A 24,520-nucleotide genomic window follows, 5' to 3' on the forward strand; every position below is an offset into this window, starting at 1 on the left:
GTTCCTCTGTCCATGGGGATTTTCCAGGCAAGAATACTGGAGTGGGTTGCCATGCTCTCCCCCAGGGTATCTTCCCAACCCAGAGATTGAACCCAGGTCTCCTGCATTGCAGGCAGATTCTTTACCATCTGAGCCATCAGGGAAGCCCACAGATAACAATCAGTTCAGTTGCTATCGTGTCTGACTCTTTGCGACCCCATGGACTGCAGCACGCCAGGCCTCCCTGTCCATCACCAACTTCTGGAGTTCACTCAAACTCATGTCCATTGAGTCGGTGATGCCATCCAACCATCTCATCCTCTGTTGTCCCCTTCTCCTCCCACCTTCAAGCTTTCCCAGCATCAGAGTCTTTTCAAATGAGTCAGTTCTTCACATGAGGTGGCCAAAGTATTGGCGTTTCAGGTTTAGCATCAGTCCTTCCAATGAATATTCAGGACTGATTTCCTTTAGGATGGACTGGTTGGATCTCCTTGCAGTCCAATGGACTCTCAAGAGTCTTCTCCAACACCCAAGTTCAAAAGCATCAGTTCTTCAGTGCTCAGCTTTCTTTATAGTCCAACTCTCACATCCAAACATGACCACTGGAAAAACCACAGCCTTGACTAGATAGACCTTTGTTGGCAAAGTAATGTCTCTGCTTTTTAATATGCTGTGTAGGTTGGTCATAACTTTTCTCCAAGGAGTAAGCATCTTTTAATTTCATGGATGCAGTCACCATCTGCAGTGATTTTGGAGCCCCCTGAAATAAAGTCTGTCACTGTTTCCACTGTTTCCCCATCTATTTGCCATGAAGTGATGGGACCAGATGCCATGATCTTATATCTGAGGTTATTTGGCCCCAGGTAAGATCCCTGGAGAAGGAAATGGCAACCCACTCCAGTACTCTTACCTGGAGAATCCCACGAATGGAGGAGCCTGGTAGGTTACAGTCCACGGGGTCGCAAAGAGTCGGACACGACTGAGCGACTTCACTTCACTTCACTTCTTCAAGTAGCAGGGAGGGAACGCAGCTCTACCCATCAACAGAAAATTGGATTAAAGATTTACTGAGTGTGGCCCTTCCCATCAGAACAAGATCCAGTTTCCCCTTCAATCAGTTTCTCCCATCAGGAAGCTTCCATAAGCCTCATCCTTCTCCATCAGAGGGCAGACAGACTGAAAACCACAATCACAGAAAACCAACCAATCTGATCACATGGATCACAGCCTTGTCTAACTCAATGAAATTATGAGCCATGCCGTGTAGGGCCACCCAAGACAGAACTCTTTGTGACCCCACGGACTATAGCCTACCAGGCTCCTCCATCCATGGGATTTCCCAGGCAAGAAAACTGGAGTGAGTTGCCATTTCCTTCTCCAGAGGACCTTCCCAACCCAGGGATCGAACCCAGGTCTCCCGAGTTGCAGGCAGATGCTTTACCACCTGAGCCATCAGGGAAGCCCTACAGATAACAATATGTGATGTTAAATTTGGTTCTTGTACTATTAAAGCAATCAAAATATATAAAATGAAGCTAGAGTAAGTTATACCCTAACTTTATTATGTTTTGTTTTTCATCACAGAAGTGCTTTTTAATTTGTGAAACATCAAGTCACACAATGTTCCACTATGTGAGTATGAAATTCACTCAGTTGTGTCCGACTATTTGCCACCCCATGGACTATACAGTCCATGGAATTCTCCAGGCCAGAATACTGGATTGGGTACCCTTTTCCTTCTCCAGGGGATCTTCCCAACCCAGGGATCAAACCCAAGTCTCCCACATTGCAGACAGATTCTTTACCAACTGAGCCACAAGGGAAGCCCAAGAATACTGGAGTGGGTTCAGTTCAGTTCAGTTCAGTCGCTCAGTGGTGTCCGACTCTCCGCGACCCCAGGAGTGGGTAGCCTATCCCTTCTCCAGCAGATCTTCCCAACCCAGAATTTGAACTGGGGTCTCCTGAATTACACTAAAAGTGTTAATAAATTGCTCATTTTAAAAGTTACAGTTAGAAAAATGTGCTTGTCCACATTTTTAGTAGCACAGCTATCAGAATTCCAAATGATTTTTAAATGGATATTTGGAACACATTAAGGTAGGTGTTATGTTTAGAGCTTGGATGTTCTTATTGAGTATTAGCCATGCCCTTCTCCAAGGGATCTTCCCAACCTAGGAATCGAACCCAGGTCTCCTACATTGCAGATTCTTTACCATCTGAGCCATCAGGGAAGTTTATATATTTAGAGTTTGGATGTTCTTATTGAGGATTATTCAGTTTGAGATTCAACAGCACCCAGAGTCTCTGAGAAATAAATGTCCTTAATGAGAACTTGCTTGGGCAGCCTTTCCTTATACTCAGGGAGAAAGTCCAGTCTGGGACATCCGGGTCCCAGAGAGGTACCTTCTCGCTGGCTCACAGCGGGGCCACTCATTCAGTTCCTGGATTCAAATGTTCCCTCAGCCACTTTTAGCTCTGAGACCTTGAACAAGTTACCTGACTTTTCTGTGCCTTGGTTTCCTTCTCAGTAATTTGGGGACAATGGTCTCTTCATAGGTTGGCTGGAGGATTAAACCAATTTACATAAAGTTCTAGAACAGTTTATGACCAGTATGTAGTAAATCCTCAATAGAGTGAACAAGGATTATTATTGACCTTAGAAAGCTCTCACTTTTTCTAAAGAATGGCTAGAGCAAATATCTTTTGAATACACTTGGCAGCAGAGAGAATCATTGTCAGTGAACAGTTAAAATTATTTGGATATAATAACTTCTCTTCAAAGCCCAGGCATCGATTGTTCAAGAAGAAAATAAAAAGACAAAGGGGGAAAATTCCTGGCCAAGGGACAAGTTGGGAGGATTGTTTTAAAGCAGTCATTGTGTTCAGGTGGCCTGGCGGGCTACTGTAAACAGGGAGGGAGGGAAGGAGGAAACCAGAACCCATTGTGGGCCCAGAAAATGGATGTCTTTTCAACTAAACAGATTGCTATCAGCCTCTCGCAGCCGACTCTTATTCCTTTTTGCCTGGTCATTTCCTTTACCGAATGTCTGTAAGAACCACCCACTCAAGTGTTTCTCAGGATTATAGGTTTTTAGGTCAAACAGAAACCCAGGGAGCACCTGACACAGCCCTGCACTCGCAGTTACATTATACACCGGCTGGATGACATGGACCCTGCTGCTGGTGTGTGTCGCATGGAGGCTGTTGTCCCTGGATCTGTGGAGATTCTCTCACAGTGTGGCCGGCAGCAACCAGGCATACAGGGTAAGAGCGTGGCTCTGAAATCCTGAAGCTTTCCTGTTGGGCTGAAGGCTGAGTGTGGAAACCTCCCGCCCCTCCGATTCATTTCAGAAGCTGGACCTGCGGGCTCCATTCGCAGGCATCCTTTGTCATCCTCAGCATCCACGATGGATGAGACACCGGAGCCCCTGGCCATGACTGTCCACCTCCTGGCCAATGCTGGGCAGGGCTTGCTTTTGCAGCAAACCCTGGATCGGCTCCTGGATTGCATTTGCCCAGATATCCGTCTCTTTCTTGTGTCCGAGCGGGCCAGTCCAGTGAAATACTACGACAAGTGCCACTCCAAGCGGTCACGCTTCCCGGGGATGTCTGTTCTGCTTTTCTTGCAGGAGAACCTTGGAGAGGAGAGGCTTTTCCGCGTGCTTGACTCCCTGCAGCATTGGCCGTGGCAGTGCTACCCCGCTCAGAACGCCCAGGGAAGACCCTGCCCCTACATTCTTGCCAGTCAGGAATTCTACAGTCTGGACAGCCAGATGCCCATCTGGGGCATGAGGCAGGTGCACTGTGGTACAGAGATCCTGAGAGTGACACTCTACTGCAGTTTTGATAATTACGAAGACGCCATCCGGCTCTACGCAATGATCCTGCAGAGAGAAGCCACCTTGCAAAAGAGCAACTTCTGTTTTTTCGTGCTCTACTCCACTGAGACCTTTGCCCTGCAGCTCTCCCTGAAGCAGCTGCCCCTTGGAACACTGGTGGACCCCACAGAGGCTTCAGTGTTGCAGTTCAAGGTCCAGGAGATTGGCCAGTTAGTGCCTCTTCTACCCCATCCCTGTGTCCCCATCAGCCGCACCCGGTGGCAAACACAGGACTATGATGGCAACAAGATCCTGCTTCAGGTACGTCTGTTTGGTCTCTGTGGTCTCTAGATGCCCGTGTAGCTGTGTGATTTGATAGCCAAGAGATGACGTAATGTCGTGGTTCTCAACCTTGTTTGCATACCAGGATCTCTGGGGAGCTTTCAAACCTTCTCATGTCATGACTTCACCCCAGATCAGTTAGACTGGAATCTCTGGGGGCACCCAGGCTTGGGTATTTTTTGAAAGCTCCTTGGATAATGCTAATATGTAACTTACAGCACAGTTGGGAGTCACTGATTTAATCAGATCCCCTCATTTGACAGATAAAGAAGTTCAGATGCTGTGAGCTGGTAGCTTACACAAGTAGTTTGCAGTAGACTCAGGCAATATCCCATTTTTCAGATTTTCCTTTAACCATGCTCCTCAACGAGACACCAATATTTTGCCCACTCGTCTGGTTCAGCAATTTCATTAGTTCTTTCCATGTGAACCTAAGAAAGCTGAAGTTATAATTAAAGTTGGGAATGTTAAGTATGTTGGGCTTCGCTAGTGGCTCAGTTATAAAGAATCTGCCTGCCAATGTAGGAGATGTGGGTTCGAGCCCTGGGTTGGGAAGATCTCCTGGAGAAAGGAATGGCAACCCACTCCAGTATTCTTGCCTGGAGAATTCCATGGACAGAGGAGCATGGTGGGCTACAGTCCATGGGATCACAGAGAGTCAGACATGCCTTAGTGACCAAGACAAAAACAACAACAAATGTTAAATATGCCATCCTGTTGACTTAACTTTTAAGCATCTTGCATCACTGTAAAATTTTACCCCAAATCAAGTAGATGGTTAGAATCCTTCAAAATTGAGAAAAGCTTGAATTAAAAAGTCTTCTGGTAAGCATCCTACGAAGGCAAGCTTAATTACAGTTACCACGTGTCATTTCCTATACTATATTACGTGGCAGTTGAACCTTGCCATTTAGTAGTTCCATGATTTTTGAACCTTGGTTCCTTCATTGGCACAATGAGGGTAGTATAACATCTTCCTAGAGGATAGGTTGTTATTTACACTAAGTGACCTGACATTTATAAAGAGCTTAAGATAGTGCATCACCGACTCTGTGGACATGAGTTTGAGTGTACTCCGGGAGTTGGTGATGGACAGGGAGGCCTGGCGTGCTGTGATTCATGGGGTCGCGGAGAGTCGGACACGACTGAGCAACTGAACTGAACTGAACTGACTGAAGATAGTGCCCAGAAAGCAATTTTAGCTCTTATTGTTTATATTATGCCCTAGACTAAGTATTTCACTTTGATTACTTTATTTAGTCCTTCTTACAACCTAGGAAGTTTTACAAAAGGCAAAAACCAAGGAGTAGAGGTACCAGTTACTTGCCCAAGACCCAAGATTAAGTGTTTACATGGCAGTTAACCACTGCAGTCCAGTACTCTGTGTAAGTGTGTGCAGGCAGGGAGGTGTACATGATATTCACAGCAAAGTTTCTGTCCTTGAGAAATGGTCAAGAAGTGCTTTAAGACCTACTGGATAAGGTAAAAACAGGCTAGAAGATGAATTATCTTTCCCTTTGATTAATTTTGTTCTCATCAGCTTTGAGTTATTAATAAAATATGAGTCATACTGATTCTATATGAAGTGATCTCTAAATCCTTTACCTTCTTATTCACATAAGGCGGATAGGCACTGTTTCTGTTAGTTGCCTATTATGTAATTCACTAATTTGCAAGGCATCTAAAAATTTCCCTTCGGTCTTAGTTAATCTCCAGAATTCAAATCTCACTGTTGAGCAAAAATGTAATAAGTGTGTGCAGCAGGAGACACATTTCTGTTTTAAAGGCTAACTGACATTTTTACTTCTGAATCACGGCTTATACAGCTTAGCTCCATTGGAAAGTTAGGTTGAATTTGGGGAGTGCAGAATAGTTTTTTGGATAAATGTCAATAAAGTTAGGCTTTTGCAAACAAAACAGGGAATTATCTTCTGGAAACTTCTGTTTCTGGTTTCATATAAAAGTCCCCGAAGAATTCATGTACAAAGGATCGGATATAATGCACTATGTAAGATAACACATTGTAGCTACTTCACTTCTATAATGTGGTGAATTTTTCAGGATATGAAACCCATTGCAAACTTCCTTGTGGGGAGAAAGAATGAGGGGTAAATGCATTGGCTTTGTGAGTGTGTGTCTGTGCTCATGTGTATGTGTGTGCACGTGTGTGTGCATGTGTGTGTGTGCGTGTGTGTGCATGTGTGTGTGTGTGCGTGTGTGTGTGCAAGCCTTAATTTTCTTTCTTTTTTAAAATTAAATTTTTTAATCTTTATTTTTTATAAATTTATTTACCTTTTAATTGAAGGATAATTGCTTTTCAGAATTTTGTTGTTTTCTGTCAAACATCAAGATGAATCAGCCATACGTATACATATGTCCCCTCCTCTTGAACCTCCCTCCCCATCCCACCCCTCTGGATTGTCACAGAGCCCCGGTTTGAGTTCCCTGAGTCATACAGCAAATTCCCATTGGCTGTCTATTTTACATATGGTAGTGCATATGCTTCCATGTTACTCTCTCCATACATCCCACCTTCTCCTTCCTTCCCTGCCCCTGTGTCCATAAGTCTATTCTTACATTGGTTTTTATGCGTAAGTAGCCTGGGTCTTTCATGCATTGGAGAAGGAAACAGCAACCCATGCCAGCGTTCTTGCCTGGAGAATCCCAGGGACAGGGGAGCCTGGTGGGCTGCCGTCTATGGGGTCGCACAGAGTCAGACATGACTGAAGTGACTTAGCAGCAGCAGCAGTAGCAGCCTGGGTCTTAAGAAGCAGGCTTAGGAGCTGACTCTCAGCTCTGCCACTTCCCCAGACAGGCTGTTGTTGTCAGCAGCTGGCTGCCAGCAACTCTGAAGATGATCCATTTGAGTTCCTCACCCAGCACGGGTCCCCTGAAACTTCTGGACGTCACGTCAGTTGGGCCAGCTTGGGTCAGACTGTCTTCTCTCTCGAATGGACTCAGTTGCTCACTCAGGGGAATGGGGTTGTGTGGACAGCTTAGCTCTGAGGCAGAGGCTCTCCTCTCCTGCATCTTTAGCTTTTTTCTGGACTCAGACTCTCTTGGGACTCCTGGGGGAGGGGGAACAAGAATCCCCAGGGAAGATTAGTGAGGGGACAAATTATGGGTAGCACAAATGACTGATGTCCACCAAAGAAAAAAAATAATACAATGCAGGAGACCCGAGTTCGATCCCTGGGTAAGGAAGATCCCACTCCAGTGTTCTTGCCTGGAGAACTCCATGGACAGAGGAGCCTGGTGGGCTACAGTCTATGAGGTCACAAAGAGTCAGACATGACTGAGGGACTGAGCACTCATGAATGCATTTACAGAAGAGTCATAATCACAAGTTCATTTCTCCACATGTAACTCTTCCTCAGGGCCAGGATGGACGTGTGTCGAGGGGGTTGCAGGGGGTGGTTTGCAAGATCCAGTGAGGGTGGTGGGAAACGCTTCCCTGAGGGGTGAGACCTGGCCCTGCCTGAGCTGGATAGCCCAGAAGGAAGTAGCCAGATGGAGACGAGAGGAAAGTGTTCCGAATGGAGATGATGGGTGAGAATGTGTAGAATAGCATTTTCTTAGCCATCATGTTCAGAAAGCACCCTATAGTCCCATGTGGCTGGAGAGAAGGGAGGGGGTTGGGGGAAGAGGATGGGCAGGTGGGCAGAGGCTGCATCCTCAGGCATGTGGTCAGCCACTGGGGGGTAAGCACCGTGAGGACAGGGACCGATTTTGGTCCTCTCCTGTATTCCCAGTACTTACAACAACGTCTGGCACATGGTAGGCAAAACCATTCTTGGGTCAATGAGCAAAAGCCTTGCCAAGTAGCTTCTATTTTATCCTGACTATAATCAGCAGTCACTGATAGAGCCTCTGAATGGCAGTGACATGTACAATTTGCATTATGAGATCAAAACTGGATATACATGGAGGTGCTTTGTAAAGTGGAAACTGTAGTATAATTATTGTCTGTAAGGATGCTATGTGTCTCTCCACGTCTTTTACTACAAGATCTCTTGTCAGTGCAGACCGATGCTTCTCAGAGCCCGGGATATGTGTTTTTGAGAGATTGATATTAGGGTACATAGTAGATGCTCAGTAATGAATGTATGTCTGAATACATGATCAGGAATGTCAGTGTTTATTCATTCACCAAGTACTTATTGAATGCATACCTTGGATTAGCCTATTCTCCACTTGGCAGTTTTCATCCTACAGTCTCACTCCTTAGTGGATGTATCTGTTGTTGGGTGTCTGACATAAATTAGGGGGGCTTCCCTGGTAGCTCAGCTGGTAAAGAATCTGCCTGCAATGCAGAAGACCCCTGTTCAATTCCTGGGTTGGCAAGATCCCCTGGAGAAGGGAAGGGCTACCAGCTCCAGTATTCTTGAGCTTCCCCGGTGGCTCAGCTGGTAAAGAATCTGCCTGCAATGAGGGAGACCTAGGTTTGATCCCTAGGTTGGGGAGATCCCCTGGAGAAGGGAAGGGCTACCAGCTCCAGTATTCTGGCCTAGAGAATTCCACGGACTGTATAGTTCATGGGGTTGCAAAGAGTCGGACATGACTGAGCGCCTTTCACTTTCATAAATCTGGGGAAATTCTCAGTCATTATTGTTTCAAATATTTCTAGTATTTCATTCTCTCTTCTTCTGGTGTTTCCATTGTATGTCTATTGCCCTTTTTGTAGTTGTCCCAGTTTTTAGGTTGTCCATTCTGATTTGTAGGTTTTGTCTCAGCCTGTTTTTTTCTCTCTGCTTTTCTTTTTCAAGGATTTTATTGATATGTCCTGTAGCTCAGAGATTGTTTCCTCAGCCGTGTTTGGTCTACTAAGAAGCCCATTAAAGGCATTCTTTATTTCTGTTACAGTGTTTTTTTGTTTTTGTTTTTTAATCTTTTTGGTTCTTCTTTTAGAATTTCCATCTCTCTTTTCAGATTGCCATCTGTTCTTGCATGCTATTTACTTTATCCATTAGAGACTTTAGTATATTAATCAGAATTATTTTAAATTATTGGCCTGATAATTCCAACATCCCTGCCACGTCTGGTTCTGATACCTGCTCTGTCTTTTCACTGTGCCTTTTTATCTTTTGTATTGTCTTGTAATTTTTTTTCCTGATAGCCAGGATGATGTAGGAGACATAGGAACAGCTGTAAATAACGCTTTACTAATGTGGTGGCAAGGAGTTGGGGGAAGGGAGTCATTCTAAAATTAGGTCTTAGTCTTAATGAGTCTATGCCTTGAACTTCACAAGTGTTTACACTTTTTTCTCTCCTCTTAGGTGGAAGAGAATGGCTAGAGTGGGCTGGAATTGAATACTTCACTTCTCTCACATGAAAGGCTAGAGGAAGCTGGAGTTGGGTATTCCTCTTCCACGGGTCAGTTCAGTTCAGTTGCTCAGTCATGTCTGACTCTTTGCGACCCCATGGACAGCAGCATGCCAGGCCTCCCTGTCCATCACCAACTCCCGGAGTCCACCCAAACCCATGTCCATTGAGTCAGTGATACCATCCAACCATCTCATCCTCTGTCATTCCCTTCACCTCCTGCCCTCAATCTTTCCCAGCATCAGGGTCTTTTCAAGTGAGTCAGCTCTTTGCATTAGGGGGCCAAAGTATTAGAGTTTCAGCTTCCATGGGTCAGTTAGGCTATGATAATACGCCAGCATGTTAGACTTGGGTTAACTAGTTTCCCCGGAAAGAAAGCCTTTTTTCTTTTTGGCTGCACATGTGGGAACCATGCAGTCTTTTTTTTTTTCCCTCAATGTAGGAGAAATCCTCTTTTGCTGTTTCTTAGAATCACTTTTAGTAAGAGACAGTATTATTTTCCCTGCATGATATCAGATTTTCCTTAACAGCCTGATCATGTTTCAGTGATGCAGAGTCTCTTGTTTCTCGAGTGTTGGAGCCAAATGTGTGACAAATAATCTTCCTGTTCATCAAGGTATTTGCTAATGTTCCTTGAAACTCAAAAACACCTAGCTCTCAATCTGTAACATTTGACAAATATTTCTTAGAAAGATGTGCTCTAAATAATCAGAATCTCTACAAATGCATTTCAATTGCTTCTTTGGCAAGAGAAGCTTCATTTTCTCTCAAGAGATTTATCTCAATCACTCAGCATTATGTTTCTCCTGAAAATTCTTCACTCCAACTGCACAACCTGCATTTCTATAGTAAAAATTTTGTTCTTTCTTCTACCATATGGTCTAAGGACTTCTCTTAATAAAAGGAAAAGTTGATGTTCTCTCTCTTAAAGATTGCAGAAATGACCATCCATAGGATGGATGTCCTTCTACAGTTTCTTGAAAAGACTTTGTATCAACTTAATGGCCAATAATTAGGGGACATACATTTCTACACACAAACAGTTTGTTAGGCATTAAGCTTTCTTTATTTATCCAACAATTACTAGTGATTACTTACCACATGTTGGGCATTGAGCTAAGTAGTGGAGATATAGTGATCAAGATGGTGTCTAAAGTCCTAGCTCTTCCAGTTGGCAAAGTCTAGAAGAAGATACAGAGAACTTGAGCACACAACTGCAGAATAGCGTGGTGACCACTAGGACATGGAGAGTACAGGCTGCCAGGACAGCAAGTAGTATGATTAACGAAGACGATAGTAGTCAACTTCTGTTTAGGAACACTATGTCCTGGGCACCGTGACAATTTAAACTTCTCAGCAACTCTCTGACATTGGTACTTATTATCATCTCCTTCTATGTATGAGGAAACCTTAGGTAACTTGTTTAAAGTCCCACAACTAATAAGTGACAGAACCAATATTTAGGGGCACCTCTGATGGCTTTTCTAGTGGCTCAGATGGGAGAGAATCGACTTGCAATGCAGGACACCCAGGTTTGATCCCTGGGTCAGGAAGATCCCCTGGAGAAGTAAATATCAACCCACTCCAGTATTCTTGCTTGGAGAATTCCATGGACAGAGGAGCTTGGCAGGCTACATGGGATCGCAAAGAGTCAGACACCACTGAGTGGCTTTTGCTTTCACTTTCTTTTCTGGGAGCTCAGTGGTAAAGAATCTGCCTGCCAATGCAGGAGACACAGGTTCAATTCCCTGTCCAGGATGATCTCTGGAGAAGGAAATGGAACTCACACCAGTATTCTTGTCTGAAAAATCATGGACAAAGGATCTTGGCTGGTTACAGTCCATAGGGTCACAAGGAGTCAGACATGATTTAGCGATTGAACAATAACAACCCAGATTCAGTGACACAGAGAAGGCATCTAGGAGGAAATGATGTGTAAGCTTGGCGTTGACGAAAGGTAGGAGTTTTCAGGAAGAAGAGTCAGAGGAGACATATTCCAGACATAGGAAATAATATACACAAAAACTGGCATTAGGAGAGAACAAATAATGTTCCAAGAATTGAAAAAGGCTCAATTTTGACAAGAGGAAGAAGGGGTGAATTAGGCTGGAGTAAGAAAGGACAGACTGTGAAGGGTATTTGTTGTTGTTCAGTTTATCAGTCATGTCTGACTCGTTGTGACACCATGGACTGCAGCACGCCAGAGTTCCCTGTCCTTCACTCTCTCCTGGAGTTTGCTCAAACTCATGTCCATTGAGTTGATGATGCCACCCAACCATCTCATCCTCTGTAGCCCTCTTCTCCTCCTGCCTTCAGTCTTTCCCAGCATCAGGGTCTTTTCCAGTGAGACGGCCCTTCACGTCAGATGGCCAAAATACTGGAGCTTCAGCTTCAGCATAAGTCCTTCCAATAAATATTCAGGGTTGATTTCCTGTAAGATTATCTGGTTTGATCTCTTTGCTGCCCAAGGGACTCTCAAGAGTCTTCTCCAGCACCACAATTTGAAAGCATCAGTTCTTCGGTGCTCAGTTTTCTTTATGGTTCAACTCTCACATTCATACATGACTACTGGAAAAACCATGCTACTGCTGCTAAGTCACTTCAGTCGTGTCCGACTCTGTGTGACCCCATAGACGGAAGCCCACCAGGCTCCCCCATCCCTGGGATTCTCCAGACAAGAACACTGGAGTGGGTTGCCATTTCCTTCTCCAGGAAAAACCATAGCTTTGACTATATGGATTTTTGTTGGCAAAGTGATATTTCTGTTTTTGAATACTCTGTCTAGGTTTGTTATAGCTTTTCTTCCAAGAAGAAAGCGTCTTTTAATTTCATGACTGCAGTCACTGTCCACAAAGATTTTGGAGCCCAAGAAAATAAAGTCTGTCATTGTCTCCACTGTTTCTCCGTCTATCTGCTGTGAAGGGCATGAAAAATAAAGAAAGTGCTAGTTGTTCAGTCGTTTCTGACTCTATGAGGCCCCATGGACTGTTGCTCACCAAGCTCCTCTGTCCATGGGATTCTCCAGGCAAGAATACTGGAGTGGGTTATCATGTTCTTCTCCAGGGGATCTTCCCAACCCAGGGATTGAACCTGGGTCTCCCGCATTGCAGGCAGATTCTTTACCATCTGAGCCACCAGGGAAGCCCTGAAGGGTATGGTGGTCTATTTAAGGGATTTGATTTTACCTTAAGAAGAGTAGGGAGCCACTTGAAGTAGGAGGGTCACATGATCAAAACTGTTTTCAAAGCTCCTCTGGTTGTGGAGTGGAGAATGGATTTGAGGGAGGCCAGGAGCACCCATGAGGTGTCCCTACAGATGGCTGTTGCAGTATTTCAACTAGTGATGCTGGCATCTGCCCTAGGGTTAATGGCAGTGGACATGGAAGGACAGGAAGATCTGAGAAGTCTTTGGAAGACAGAGTCCATGGGAATGGGTGACATGGAGGATGAGGAAGGGAAAATGAGGCTCTTGCTTGGCTAGTATGGAGCAAATGATGCCAGGTTCTATGAGAGGAAGAAGAGTTAGCAGAATAGATTTAGTGAGAGGAGGGCGATGAGTTCACCTTTGGACATGTTGAGTTTTAGGAGCTTGTGCCTGGATGACGGTTGGATAGATAAGTCTGAATCTTAAGAGATGGATCTAAACTATAATGAGACTTTCTGATGCCTTCATCAGTTAGATAATAGTTGAAGGCATGGGATTCAATGAGATTTTCCTGAGAGAGCGTGCAGACTGAGAAGAGAAGATGGCCCAGGTTAGCACTGAAGAACTATGTCCTGTGACGAAACTGAGAGGGGTAGATGGAAAAAGAAAATCCAGAAGAACCTGCTGACATAGAAATTTAAGGAGAAATCTTCAAATGTAAAGGAGAAGGGTCAGCCTTGTAAAATTCCAAGAGTTCAAGTAAAAATTAGTGACATGGAGGCTCCTCTAGATTGCATAGTCTAATATCAATCCTGAACGATTTCTGAATATGTAAATAGCCAGATTCCAGTTCCAGAAGAGAAAAACTTTATTGGGTTAAATAAAAAGGTAGAATATAATGTCCAGGAAGCAAAGGTGGCAGCTCATCCTGTTGAAGGACTGTACCTCTTACTTCTATTCAGTTCAACTGACTTTATTGAAAGTCCACATGAGCACAGCATGGCAGAAGGCTGAGTATGATATAATCTGTTCTTGGCACTTAGTTAATGGAAAACATTAACTCTTCTCCTTGTCCCCGTAGGTCCAGTTGAATCCAGGACTTGGTGTGAGGAATGGCGAGCCTCCTTTTCTGAATGGCACCTCGGGAGCTGACACTGTTCCCCACAGCTCCAGGCTGACCCCTGTCTCTGAAATTAGGACCCTAGAGTTAAGGAGTCGAAGGAGTCGGGGCAGGAGGTTCAAAGTGGGCTCTGTGGAGCTGCCTGAGCCTCGTGGGCGGCCAGCGTCAGACGGTTCCCATGACACTTTGTGGAAAAGCCCTGGTGGCTCAGCTCAGCCCAGCAGCCCAGCCACGGACTCCCAGCCGCAACTATCTTCTCTTCACCTAGAACCCGGGGCCAGAATGAAGGTCCTCGGCTGGGAAAACAGCTTCGAGAAGCTGGAGGCAGAGACCAATGTTGACACTGGATTCACTGTGGTCAGTTCTGAACCCAGGCCATCTTTTGTGAGCAGATTTCTGAGGAATCTTCCGACCCACCAGCCACCACCCTGCTTGTCAACCTCTTTCTTAGGGTCAGCTACTTCCAAAATCAACAGGATCTTTAAGGAAAGGGTTCACCCCCTGTCACTTGCTGGCCAAAGGGACCTTGGTGCTAAGAAGATACTCTCAAAATGTCCCCTTCCTCTGCCAGTCCAAGGTGAAGCAAAAGAAGCAGAAGAAGAATTCTTTATATAGCATAAGACGACCGTGGTTTTCTAAAACTCGAGATCAAATAGGATGTTCTAGAAATGGAGCACTGACCCAGAATCATCCTGTTTCTTGTTCATCTGAGGGGGCCTGAATGTGAGCCATTCATGGATCTGCATCACTTTTATTCCAAATGTTCAAAGTTTAGCAGCGCTGTGCGGTGCTGATGAATGGCTTTTATTTGCCGTCATGGTCATGAGGGAATGCAGCCAATGTACAGGGAAAAAGCCCAATGGCTCACGTCCTAGGGGACACTCTAACCCAGCTGGGTGTGTTGAGTTCAGCATCTATCAGGATAATTGCATTGTATGCAAATGAGTCGGATGTGTTATGCAATGCTGATTAGTGACTGTAATTTGGTTTTAATTTTTACTTGTGTTGCATAGCTCATGCCCCCGGGACAGCATTGGACTATTTATTCTTTAGTGTTTTTTTAATTTTTATGTGACCTCATTCGGTAACTAGGCCCTGTTCACCACGAACCCTCCAGTGATTTTTGCCCTGAAAGTTGTTTGCATCTGGAATGAGTTCACATGCAAAGTGTTTTGAAAATTGCAAACACTTTTTTCTTTTCCTGTTTAATGAGCAGCAACCCTGGAAGCCAAAAAAATCAGGTTAAAAGTAAAAGCTAGGCTCCGGGGTTTTCTCGCACCTCCATTTCTTGTTTGTTTCCATGCTACTCTAGTGGGGCCAGTGGTTCATATAATTAAGCAGAGGAGTGGGATGTTACTGGATGATTCGAAGTCTCCACCGAGTGTGGCAGGAAGATTGCATTGGTTTCGTCACTAGAGCAGGACTTGGGTTCTTGTGGCCATGTACGAATTGCGAAATCCCTCTGTAATTCTCACTCGTTCATCTGTAGATTCACTGATGCAGCAAATTGTATCAAACACCTTTGAATACGACATTGACAGATGGTACACATAGGTTCTGTGGCCATCAAACCCAAAACTTGTTTATGGTTTTGCCTTATGAGAAATCCATTCTATCAGCTTTTAAGAACATGTTGGAGTGCAAACACTTCCCTGGGAAACATGTCCACAATTGATACCACACCTGCTGCGTCAGACTCTATGAAGGACCTGTGGGTGAAGACTGGACATACTGTGAACTGCGCTTATAATCATAACAGACAAATACTTAATTGCTCACATGGTGTCTCATTTGATTGGGTTGATACATGTTCAAAAACACCTGAGGTCTGTGTGTTTCAGTTAATTTGTAAGGTTATTTTATTCCAAGAACTTCATTTTCCAAAACAGATGTTAAGTGACTATAAACACTGATTTGGCTGGATCTTTTGAAGACCCTAAACTACATCCAACAGCAGAGAAGGGTGAGTTCAGACTTAAGGATGAATCTCGTGGTAGCGAGACTGGACCGGGTTTAGGCTCTCTGTCTGCCTAAAAGAATCGAAATGGAAGACAGCTGCAAATGGACAAAGACGAGACTTATACATGGATTCTTGTCCTGACGCTATCAATATATTCTCATCCCCATCTTTTTCTTTCCCTCAGATTAGAGTTAGATCTTAGAATGTGGAATGAAGAACTTACTTTTAGTATGGTTTTTTATAATAGGTGTTTAAAAAAATTTAAAGTCTTATTTAAACAGAACTACTGAGCTGCCTTGAAAAGCACAGCAGGAAGTTTTGAGGTTTCTTTCTGGCTTCTTTGAGGTTATCTAATTCCTTTAACATAATACATGGGTAAGAATAGAAGTACATGGAAATCATGAAGAATATTGAGGAATTTGAATGATAACTTACAAAACTGACTTGTAAAATAAGAGTGTGCTCGTAAAATGTCACCTTCTCTATCCTCCTGCTCATGACAGGAATTCAGTTTACCACGTGCTAAGAGAGAAATACCAGTGGGTGGATGAGAAAGGCCCACATTTGGGTCTCAGTTTTAAAATTTGCTATTTATATGTGACCTTAAACCTTTGATTTTCTGCTGCTTTATCTTCTGTACCAAGGTTGTTAGAAAAATCAACATAAGCATATGAAAGCGTTTGGATATTGTTAAACTGTAAATATGTAAGATATTATAATTTCAAATGATTCTTCATACCCATATTTTTGAATGTATTAAAAATAAAGGATTTTTAAAAAACAACCTTTAGTAAAAGCAATGATAAATTAAAAGAAAACCCCAATTCTCTCATATTTTTGGCAATATGTATCATTTATGTTTATATATCTGGAGGAAAATTATAGGATCAAATATATCCTAAAAGTTCAAAAGAGATTACATATAACAAGAGATAAACTATGAACTAGTCTAATCCAATTTATCAAATTATCCAGACTCTTTACTTACTTGTACTGTATTTCTTGAAATTTAAAATGTATCATGAGGGACTTCTGATGATCAGATAATTTTATATTTTTTATAGGTATATTGAAACTCAGTTGCATTTCAGTTGTTTGGCTCTTCTTAACTCCCATAGTATTCACATTTTTTTTGCAAGCATTTTTGGATATTGCTAAACATTAATAGAAATGGTAACATTTAGAAGCTTACAAATGTGTTTGTTAGAGGAAGTTGTCCTTTAGTTGCTGAGTCCATGGACTGTAGCCCGCCAAGTTTCTGTGTCCATGGACTTTTCCAGGCAAGAATACTGGAGTAAGGTGCCATTGTCTTCTTCAGGCAATATTACCAACCCAGGGATTGAACCTGCATCTTTTGCACTGCAGGGGGGTTCTTTACCACTGAGCCACCAGGGAAGCCTGTTAGGGGGAGTAGAGAGGGAAGGACAGGGACACACCTTGATTGACAAAAGTAAATGAGCAAGGGTCTCAGCTGCACCCCACCTGTCCTTGGCTCTGACAATGTCACAGAATTCAAGCTTGTACTGCTGGCCATGTGACAGGCCAATAAATCCAGAGACAAATTACTGATGCAAAGAATAGCGGTATTATTCAGAAACTGAGGCGATGGTGGACAAGTGTCCCAAATAACCATCTTGCCTGGGTTTTGGATGCTAGTCGCCTTTATGAAACAAAGGTGGGGGCAGAGGTGAGGTTGTAAAGTAAAAAGGGTGATACATTGTTGCAAACATTTCCTGGTTCTGGGGACTCTAGAGGGGATGTATTCATTTCTTTCTTCCCACAATCATTCTTAGGTGGGCTTGGTCAGGAGGTTTCCTGGGAACAGAGCAAAGGTATTTTAGTTTAACATTAAGGCATTGGAAGGACTGATTTTTTGAAGCTGAAACTCCAATACTTTGGCCACCTCATGCGAAGAGTTGACTCACTGGAAAAGACCCTGATGCTGGGAAGGATTGGGGGCAGGAGGAGAAGGGGACAACAGAGAATGAGATTGCTGGATGGCATCACCAACTCGATGGACATGAGTTTGAGTGAACTCCGGGAGTTGGTGATGGACAGGGAGGCCTGGTGTGCTGTGATTCATGGGGTCGCAAAGAGTCGGACACGACTGAGTGACTGAACTGAACTGAACTGAAGGCACAGGAGATGGGGTTCCCAGAGATGGGCCATTATGTATACCTTAAGCTATAGGCAACAGTCCTTTGCAGTGATTAACTTGTAGCAAAAGTGATACAAAGGTTAGAATAAAAGAAACATCCAGTGTGGAGTCTGATTTGTTCTCTATTACAGCAGGGCTTTGTGGAAGTGACCTTGGTCCTTTCACCACTGACAACAACACAATTACACATGGGAGGTGCTGGAGGCAGGGGTGGGAGGAGGTGAAAACCCCTTCCTTCCCTCCCAGGGAGAGATGCAGAAAGGGGAGGGAAAGGGGAGAGAAAAGAATGGCTACAGACCCATCGTCTGTTAATTGGAAACTCCTAACTTTCATCTCCTTGTTATAAAACCTAGTCAGAAATTCCTGGATGGCTTTCTTTCTTTCTTTGACTGCCCAGGGGCTTCTCGAGTTTCAGAACCTGGGCTCAGTTGTCCCAGGGAAAGTGAGATCTTAGTTCCCCGACCAGGGATCAAACCCACATTCCCTGCACTGGACTGAGTACCTCCTGGCTTGGTGACTCAAATGGTGAAGAATCTACCTGCAATGCATAAGTCATAAGTTCAATATCTGGGTTGGGAAGATCCCCTAGAGAAGTGAATGGCTACCCACTCCAGTTTTCTTACCTGGAGAATTCCATGTACAGGGGAGCCTGGCAGGCTACAGCCCATGGGTCCCAAAGAGCTGAACACAACTGAGCGACTAACAATGCATTGGAAGGCAGATTCTTAACCACTGGACCAACAGGGAAGTCCCCCCGCCCCCAACTGTCTTTCTTGTCTTCTCTAAGCCACAGTGTGGATTTGTTCCCTTCCCTTTCCTTTTCCTTCTTTCCCCAAACCCTTCCCTTTTCATTCCTTTGTCTTTCTTTTCCTTCTTTTCTCTTCCTTCTGTCTTTTCCTCCGTGTTTCTGTGGGGGAGTGAATTTGATACTTTCTTCACTCTGTTTAAAATACTTTGTCTTTGCAGCATCTCCCAAGATTCCTCAGGGGTTGACCTGTAGCTAGAACTTCTGACAGCTCGCCTTGGCTCAGCTTGGAGAGGATCGGATGGCAGGTTTACTTTTTATCTGAGGACATTCTCTCCACCTTCCCATTCATTGCCGGGGTCCCGTTCCGGGGCTGTTCCACCTGCATCACTTAGAAATGAGCCTGTCTCTCCTTCCATGGCTCGCTCCTTCCTTTCACATCTCTCCCACCTTTCTCTGAGGTCTGAAGATATTTCCTGAGCATTTATCAAAATTAGCATTTTAAAATATTGTCCATCATTTGTGACAGGAAAACAAAAGGCGCTTATGGCTCCAGAGAGCACATAATGAGGATTTATGTTATTAAGAACTCTAGCCTGCTAAACTTTATTTCAAAAACGTTGAGAAGTCTAGTTATTCCAGAGAATCTATCTGACACAATAAGGTCTCTGCTTAGCATGAACAAGGTATCCTATTTGAAGATTCCATTTGCCAGAGGTGATTCTGAGGTTTTTAAGAACAATGATTGTAAAGAAGAACAATAATAGCAAATCTTGAATTGATGATGACTGACTTAAGAACTTCCTTCCTAGGTGGGAGTTTCTCGCCTATGTATTTCCCGCTTTACACCAAGCCTGAAAGGTAGGTGCTACAATGATCCCCATTTCACAGATGAGAAAACCGAAGTACAGAGAGGTCAAGAGCCTAATCAGGAAGGGAGATCTCTGTTTCCATGTGATGTCTCCTGCCTCCACACCTTGTGTCCTGACAACTGGCATGCCACCCTGGTTTCCTCCTTACATGCCCCAGACCTGCCCTGGTGGGCTCCATCTTGTCCTGTAGGTCTTAGGTTCCACGCCCTGTCAGGACAGGCCTGACTAGATGATACCCTATTAAACCAGCCTGGGCACCAGACGCTACTGCGGTCCTAGGATTGTGGTTGATGCATGCTAATGTCTATGATAAATCATAGTCCTTTTTATATCTCTTTCCACGGGGCAGCATTTGCATCTTTCAATTTTCTCTTGCTTTGCTCAGTGCTCTAAGTTACGAAACTGAGTGTGACTGAATCTTAGCAGGACTGGACTTTTTAGTGGGGTGTGTAAACGCTTCCTTTGTTTTGCACTGGAGCATTAATCTGCCAGTAGAGGGCACTGTTGTGATACAATCGAATGACTGCAGGGGGCCTCTCCAAGCTTTGCCCCTCTGCTTCAACACAAGAGAGTACAACATAGATATTTTTAAATTAATTTATATTCAGGAAATTTCCCCATTGGAGTCTCAGGAGGAGGTAGAGCTCACCTGAAACACTTGCCATCCTTGCATCCCTCAAGGTAGTCATGACAGCAATTTGGTGTTCTCCCCTGGAGGTTTGATGTGGGAAAACTCCTTTAGGCTCGGGGGTGACGGGCAGAAGTCCCGGGGAGGAGTGATGTCAGCCTTTGGCTTGGAGCTCATACCCCACACTGGTCCAGAGGCCTGATTTTGGTTGTGATTCATCCTCCTTTTGTTCTTTTGCATTTTTGGAGTCAGTTCTCCCAGTCTTCGGATAAATCCGTTCTCAGCTTGAATCAGTTACAATCAGTTCTGTTCCTGCACCAAATAACAGAGTGAATTCGAGTGAGGCAGAGTCAGATCGGGGTTCGGGTCGAGCACAAAATTGGGGCATATCGTTAGGGAACTGCGTTTTCAAAGGGATAAACAAAGCTGTTTAAAACCGGTCGTTTGGGGGTTCAGTGTCTCTTTGAAGTTCTCTTGGCTTTGATTCTTTTCATTTGGGATTGCTTCTTTCTTCTCCCTCACGGCTGGGACAGTAAGAAGACCCACTCCCGCCCCTTTAGCAGGCTAAGAAGGAAGCAGCAGGGGACTCACTGGGGGGAGCAGAATCCCTTCTGAGAGGCAGGTCTGCCTCTAGACTTGTCTAGGGATGGTGGAATGAACCCTATGTGCTACATGTGGTCTGGCTTAGGTCACCAGGAAGACAGGGCCTCCAGTTAGTTAGAGCCGTTTGGCTTATAAACAAGAGAGACTGAAAACTTAGTTAAACAAAAAAGAGAAAGAAGGAAAGCTACTGGATCCTTTAACTGGAAGTTTGCCTCAGAGAACCATAGCCCCAGGGTCACATTCCACCAGCAAAGCCTCCTAGTGGAGAGAGGAAGTCTTTTCTCAGAGTTCCAGAGAAGATTCTCTGATTGGTCTGGTCTGAGTCACATGTCCGTGCTTGGATCAATCACTGTGCCCAAATGATGGGATTCTCTGATTGGTGAGGCTGTGGCTCTGTATCTATTTATGTGAATGAGATTTGGGGGGATACAAGAGGGGGAGTTAGCCCTACTTGAACAAAATTTTCAAGTTTATTGACTATGCCAAAGCCTTTGACTGTGTGGAATTTTACAACAAACTCTGGAAAATACCAGACCACCTGACCTGCCTCTTGAGAAATCTGCATGCAGGTCAGGAAACAACGGTTAGAACTGGACGTGGAACAACAGACCGGTTTCAAATAGGAAAAGGAGTATGTCAAGGCTGTATATTGTCACCCTGCTTATTTAACTTATGTGTAGAGTACATCATGAGAAACGCTGGGCTGGATGAAGCACAAGCTTGAATCAAGATTGTCAGGAGAAATATCAATAACCTCAGATATGCAGATGACACCACCTTTATGACAGAAAGTGAAGAAGAACTAAAGAGCCTCTTGATGTAAGTGAAAGAGGAGGGTGAAAAAGTTGACTTAAAACTCAACATTCAGAAAACTAAGATCATAGCATCTGGTCCTATCACGTCATGGGAAATAGATGGGGAAACAGTGGAAACAGTGACAGACTTTATTTTGGGGGGCTCCAAAATCACTGCAGATGGTGACTGCAACCATGAAATTAAAAGACGCTTACTCCTTGGAAGAAAAGTTATGACCAACCTAGACAGCATATTAAAAAGCAGAGACACTACTTTGCCAACCAAGGTTCGTCTAGTCAAGGCTATGGTTTTTCCAGTGGTCATGTATGGATGTGAGAGTTGGACTATAAAGAAAACTGAGAGCACCAAAGAATTGATGCTTTTGGACTGTGGTGTTGGAGAAGACTCTTGAGAGTCCCTTGGACTGCAAGGAGATGCAACCAGTCCATCCTAAAGGAGATCAATCCTGAATATTCCTTGGAAGGACTGATGCTGAAGATGAAACTCCAATACTTTGGCCACCTGATGGGAAAAGCTGACTCATTTGAAAAGACCCTGATGCTGGGAAAGATTGAAGGTGGGAGGAAAAGGGGATGACAGAGAATGAGATGGCTGGATGGCATCACTGACTCAATGGACATGAGTCTGAGTAAACTCTGGGAGTTGGTGATGGATAGGGAGGCCTGGCGTGCTGCAGTCCGTGGGGTCTCAAAGAGTCAGACATGACTGAGTGACTGAACAGAACAAAATGTGGGTTCCCATGGGAAGGGACTTTTTATTTATCGGAAATAATGAGAAGAGGTGTTGGCAGACAATAGAAGCAGATGTCCTCTCCTGACTGCAGCTGTAGCTGGTAAGGAAGGGACACCTTCTGTGTGGTCTCTGTGAGTAGAACTCTGGATGTAGCTCCTGGGTGCCTCTTCCTTGCCACGAGCCTAGTTTTATATTATTTTTTTTTAAATAAAATCAATCTGGGGATAATTTTTTAAAAATTAATTTATTTTATTTGATTGTGTTGGATCTTAGGTGCACCCACAGGCTCTTTGTTGCAGCACTGGGTGGGGGGGGTGGTGGTGAGTGGGGGTGGGGGATTCTCTAGTTGTGGTGTGTAGGCCTTGTTGCCCATACATGTGGGATCTTAGTTCCCTGCGTTGGAAAGCAGATTCTTAATCGCTGGACCACCAAGGAAGTCCCAAAGAACATAGTTTTGACAACGTGAGACCTTCTAGCATCTGGCTTCCATCAGCCCATTTTGTTTTCTTTTAAAACCTGTGTTACTTTCCTAGAGTTGTTGTAACAAATGACCATAAACGTCATGGTGTAAAACAATAGAAAGTTATTCTGTCACAGCTCTGGAAGCAGTTGTCAGAAATCAAGGTCAGACCCGGGGCCGCCCTGCATCCGGGAACACATCGGAGGGTCCCTGTCTGCCTTGTTCAGCATTTCCAGGCGTCCCTTGGCTGTGGTTGCGAAACTCATCTCTGCCTTCATGTCCACTTAACCCTCTTCTCTTCTTTATGTCTCTGTGTCTCTTATAATGACACTTGATACTGGGTTTCGGCACCCTTTCACCCTATACAGAATTCAGGATGATCTCCTCTCAAGTTCTTTAACTTAATTACAATGGTGAAGACCCTTTTTCCAAAGAAGGTCACATTGACAGGTTCTGGGAGTTAGGAGATGGACACACCTTTTGGGGGGCCCACCATTTGATCCACTGTAGAGCCGCTACCGTGACATGGTTTGCCTTGTTCTGGTTTAGTTACCTATTTGTATTGTCTGTCACTCTAGCCCCCATTTCTCTGTCTCGCTCACACACACGCACAGGCACACACATACACACGCAAATATAACCTCCGTCAGAGTGAGGACCTGTCATCTTGGTGACTGTAGTCAGAAGACCTAAAACAGTACCTGAACCAGAGTGGACAGTGAGTGTTAGTTGACTGAATAAAAGGATGAAAGAGTTGATTTTCTTGGATCGTGTCCTGTTACCATGCCATCCATGTGTTTGGTGAGCTCCTAACCCACAGCATTAGTGCTGGCATGTATGGATCTCAGTCTTCATTTTAACATCATTTATTTACTTGTTTTTGGCTGCACTGTGTCTTCTCTTTCGTGTGGCCTTTCTCTAATTGTGCCGAGTGGGGGCTCCTCTTCCTTGCGCTGCGTGGGCTTCTCATTGCAGTGGCGTCTCTTGTTGGGGAGCATGGGCTCTAGGCACTTGGGTTTCGGTAGTTGTGGCTCCCCAGATCTAAAGCACAGGCTCCGCAGTTGTGGCTCACAGGCTTAGTTGCTCCGTGGCACATGGGATCTTCCCAGACCAGGGATTGAACCAGTGTCCCCTGCATGGGCAGGTAGATTCTTATCCACTGTGCCACCAGGGAAGTCCCTTCAATTTTCATATGTACTTTCTGAGGCCTGTTTTTTTTTTTTTTTAAATAATTCTGGGTGAATGCTTCTGCCCTTTAATTCAGAGCAGCAGAATTTATGTGCCAACTGATGAGCTAGATGCCGCCCTAGAAGTTAATAGTAGATAAAGACATGTAGAAATACATATTGCCTAGATTTAGCCTTATTATAATTACCAGTCCAGCTGTAAACAATATTGACTTTCCCCCTTCTCCCAATATTTGTCTCATCTCAAACTATGGATTAAGCTAGCAGTCCTGGGGCCATGTGTGCTCAGAGTCTTTAAGTGTTTTTTCGATCTAACTCTCCTTTTTCAAGTCAGTCACCTTCCTCAATTTTTATTGCCTTAACTCAGCACTGAACAACTGAGACATGAAAGGGAGGCTTTAGCTGGACTCCAAATTGATTCTAATAGATTGAAAAGTAGGAGGCTGACTCTTATTTTTGACTGCCTTAGTCTAATTTTTTAAAAAATTATAATTAACATGCTTTGCCACCCAAGCAGTTCCCAACACCTACTGGTAAGAAGTATGAATGGAGTAATTTCTATTGAGAAACTTTCCAGACACAGAGATAATTGAGTGACAGCAGCGATGCCCCCACAGCTTTACAGGTTGCTGTG

At 44.3% G+C, this 24,520-nt stretch overlaps 1 protein-coding gene across 2 annotated transcripts; it reads left to right on the forward strand.

Moving 5' to 3' along the window:
* The first annotated feature begins 3,093 nt into the window (after positions 1 to 3,093).
* Positions 3,094 to 16,533, forward strand: FAM124B (family with sequence similarity 124 member B). 2 transcript variants are annotated; one of them, XM_055398475.2, is made up of 3 exons: positions 3,094 to 3,243; positions 3,609 to 4,118; positions 13,687 to 16,533. In XM_055398475.2, exons 1-3 carry the CDS (start codon positions 3,142 to 3,144, stop codon positions 14,338 to 14,340), a joined length of 1,266 nt encoding a protein of 421 aa, XP_055254450.2. In that variant the 5' UTR covers positions 3,094 to 3,141; the 3' UTR covers positions 14,341 to 16,533. The 2 variants fall into 2 exon arrangements, with proteins under 2 accessions (XP_055254450.2, XP_055254449.2); XM_055398474.2 differs by having other exon boundaries at positions 3,111 to 4,118.
* Positions 16,534 to 24,520: the final 7,987 nt, after the last annotated feature.

Source organism: Moschus berezovskii, chromosome 2, assembly GCF_049115385.1.
Source record: "Moschus berezovskii isolate FMDL1 chromosome 2, NW_MosBer_1.0, whole genome shotgun sequence".
Taxonomy (NCBI): domain Eukaryota; kingdom Metazoa; phylum Chordata; class Mammalia; order Artiodactyla; family Moschidae; genus Moschus; species Moschus berezovskii.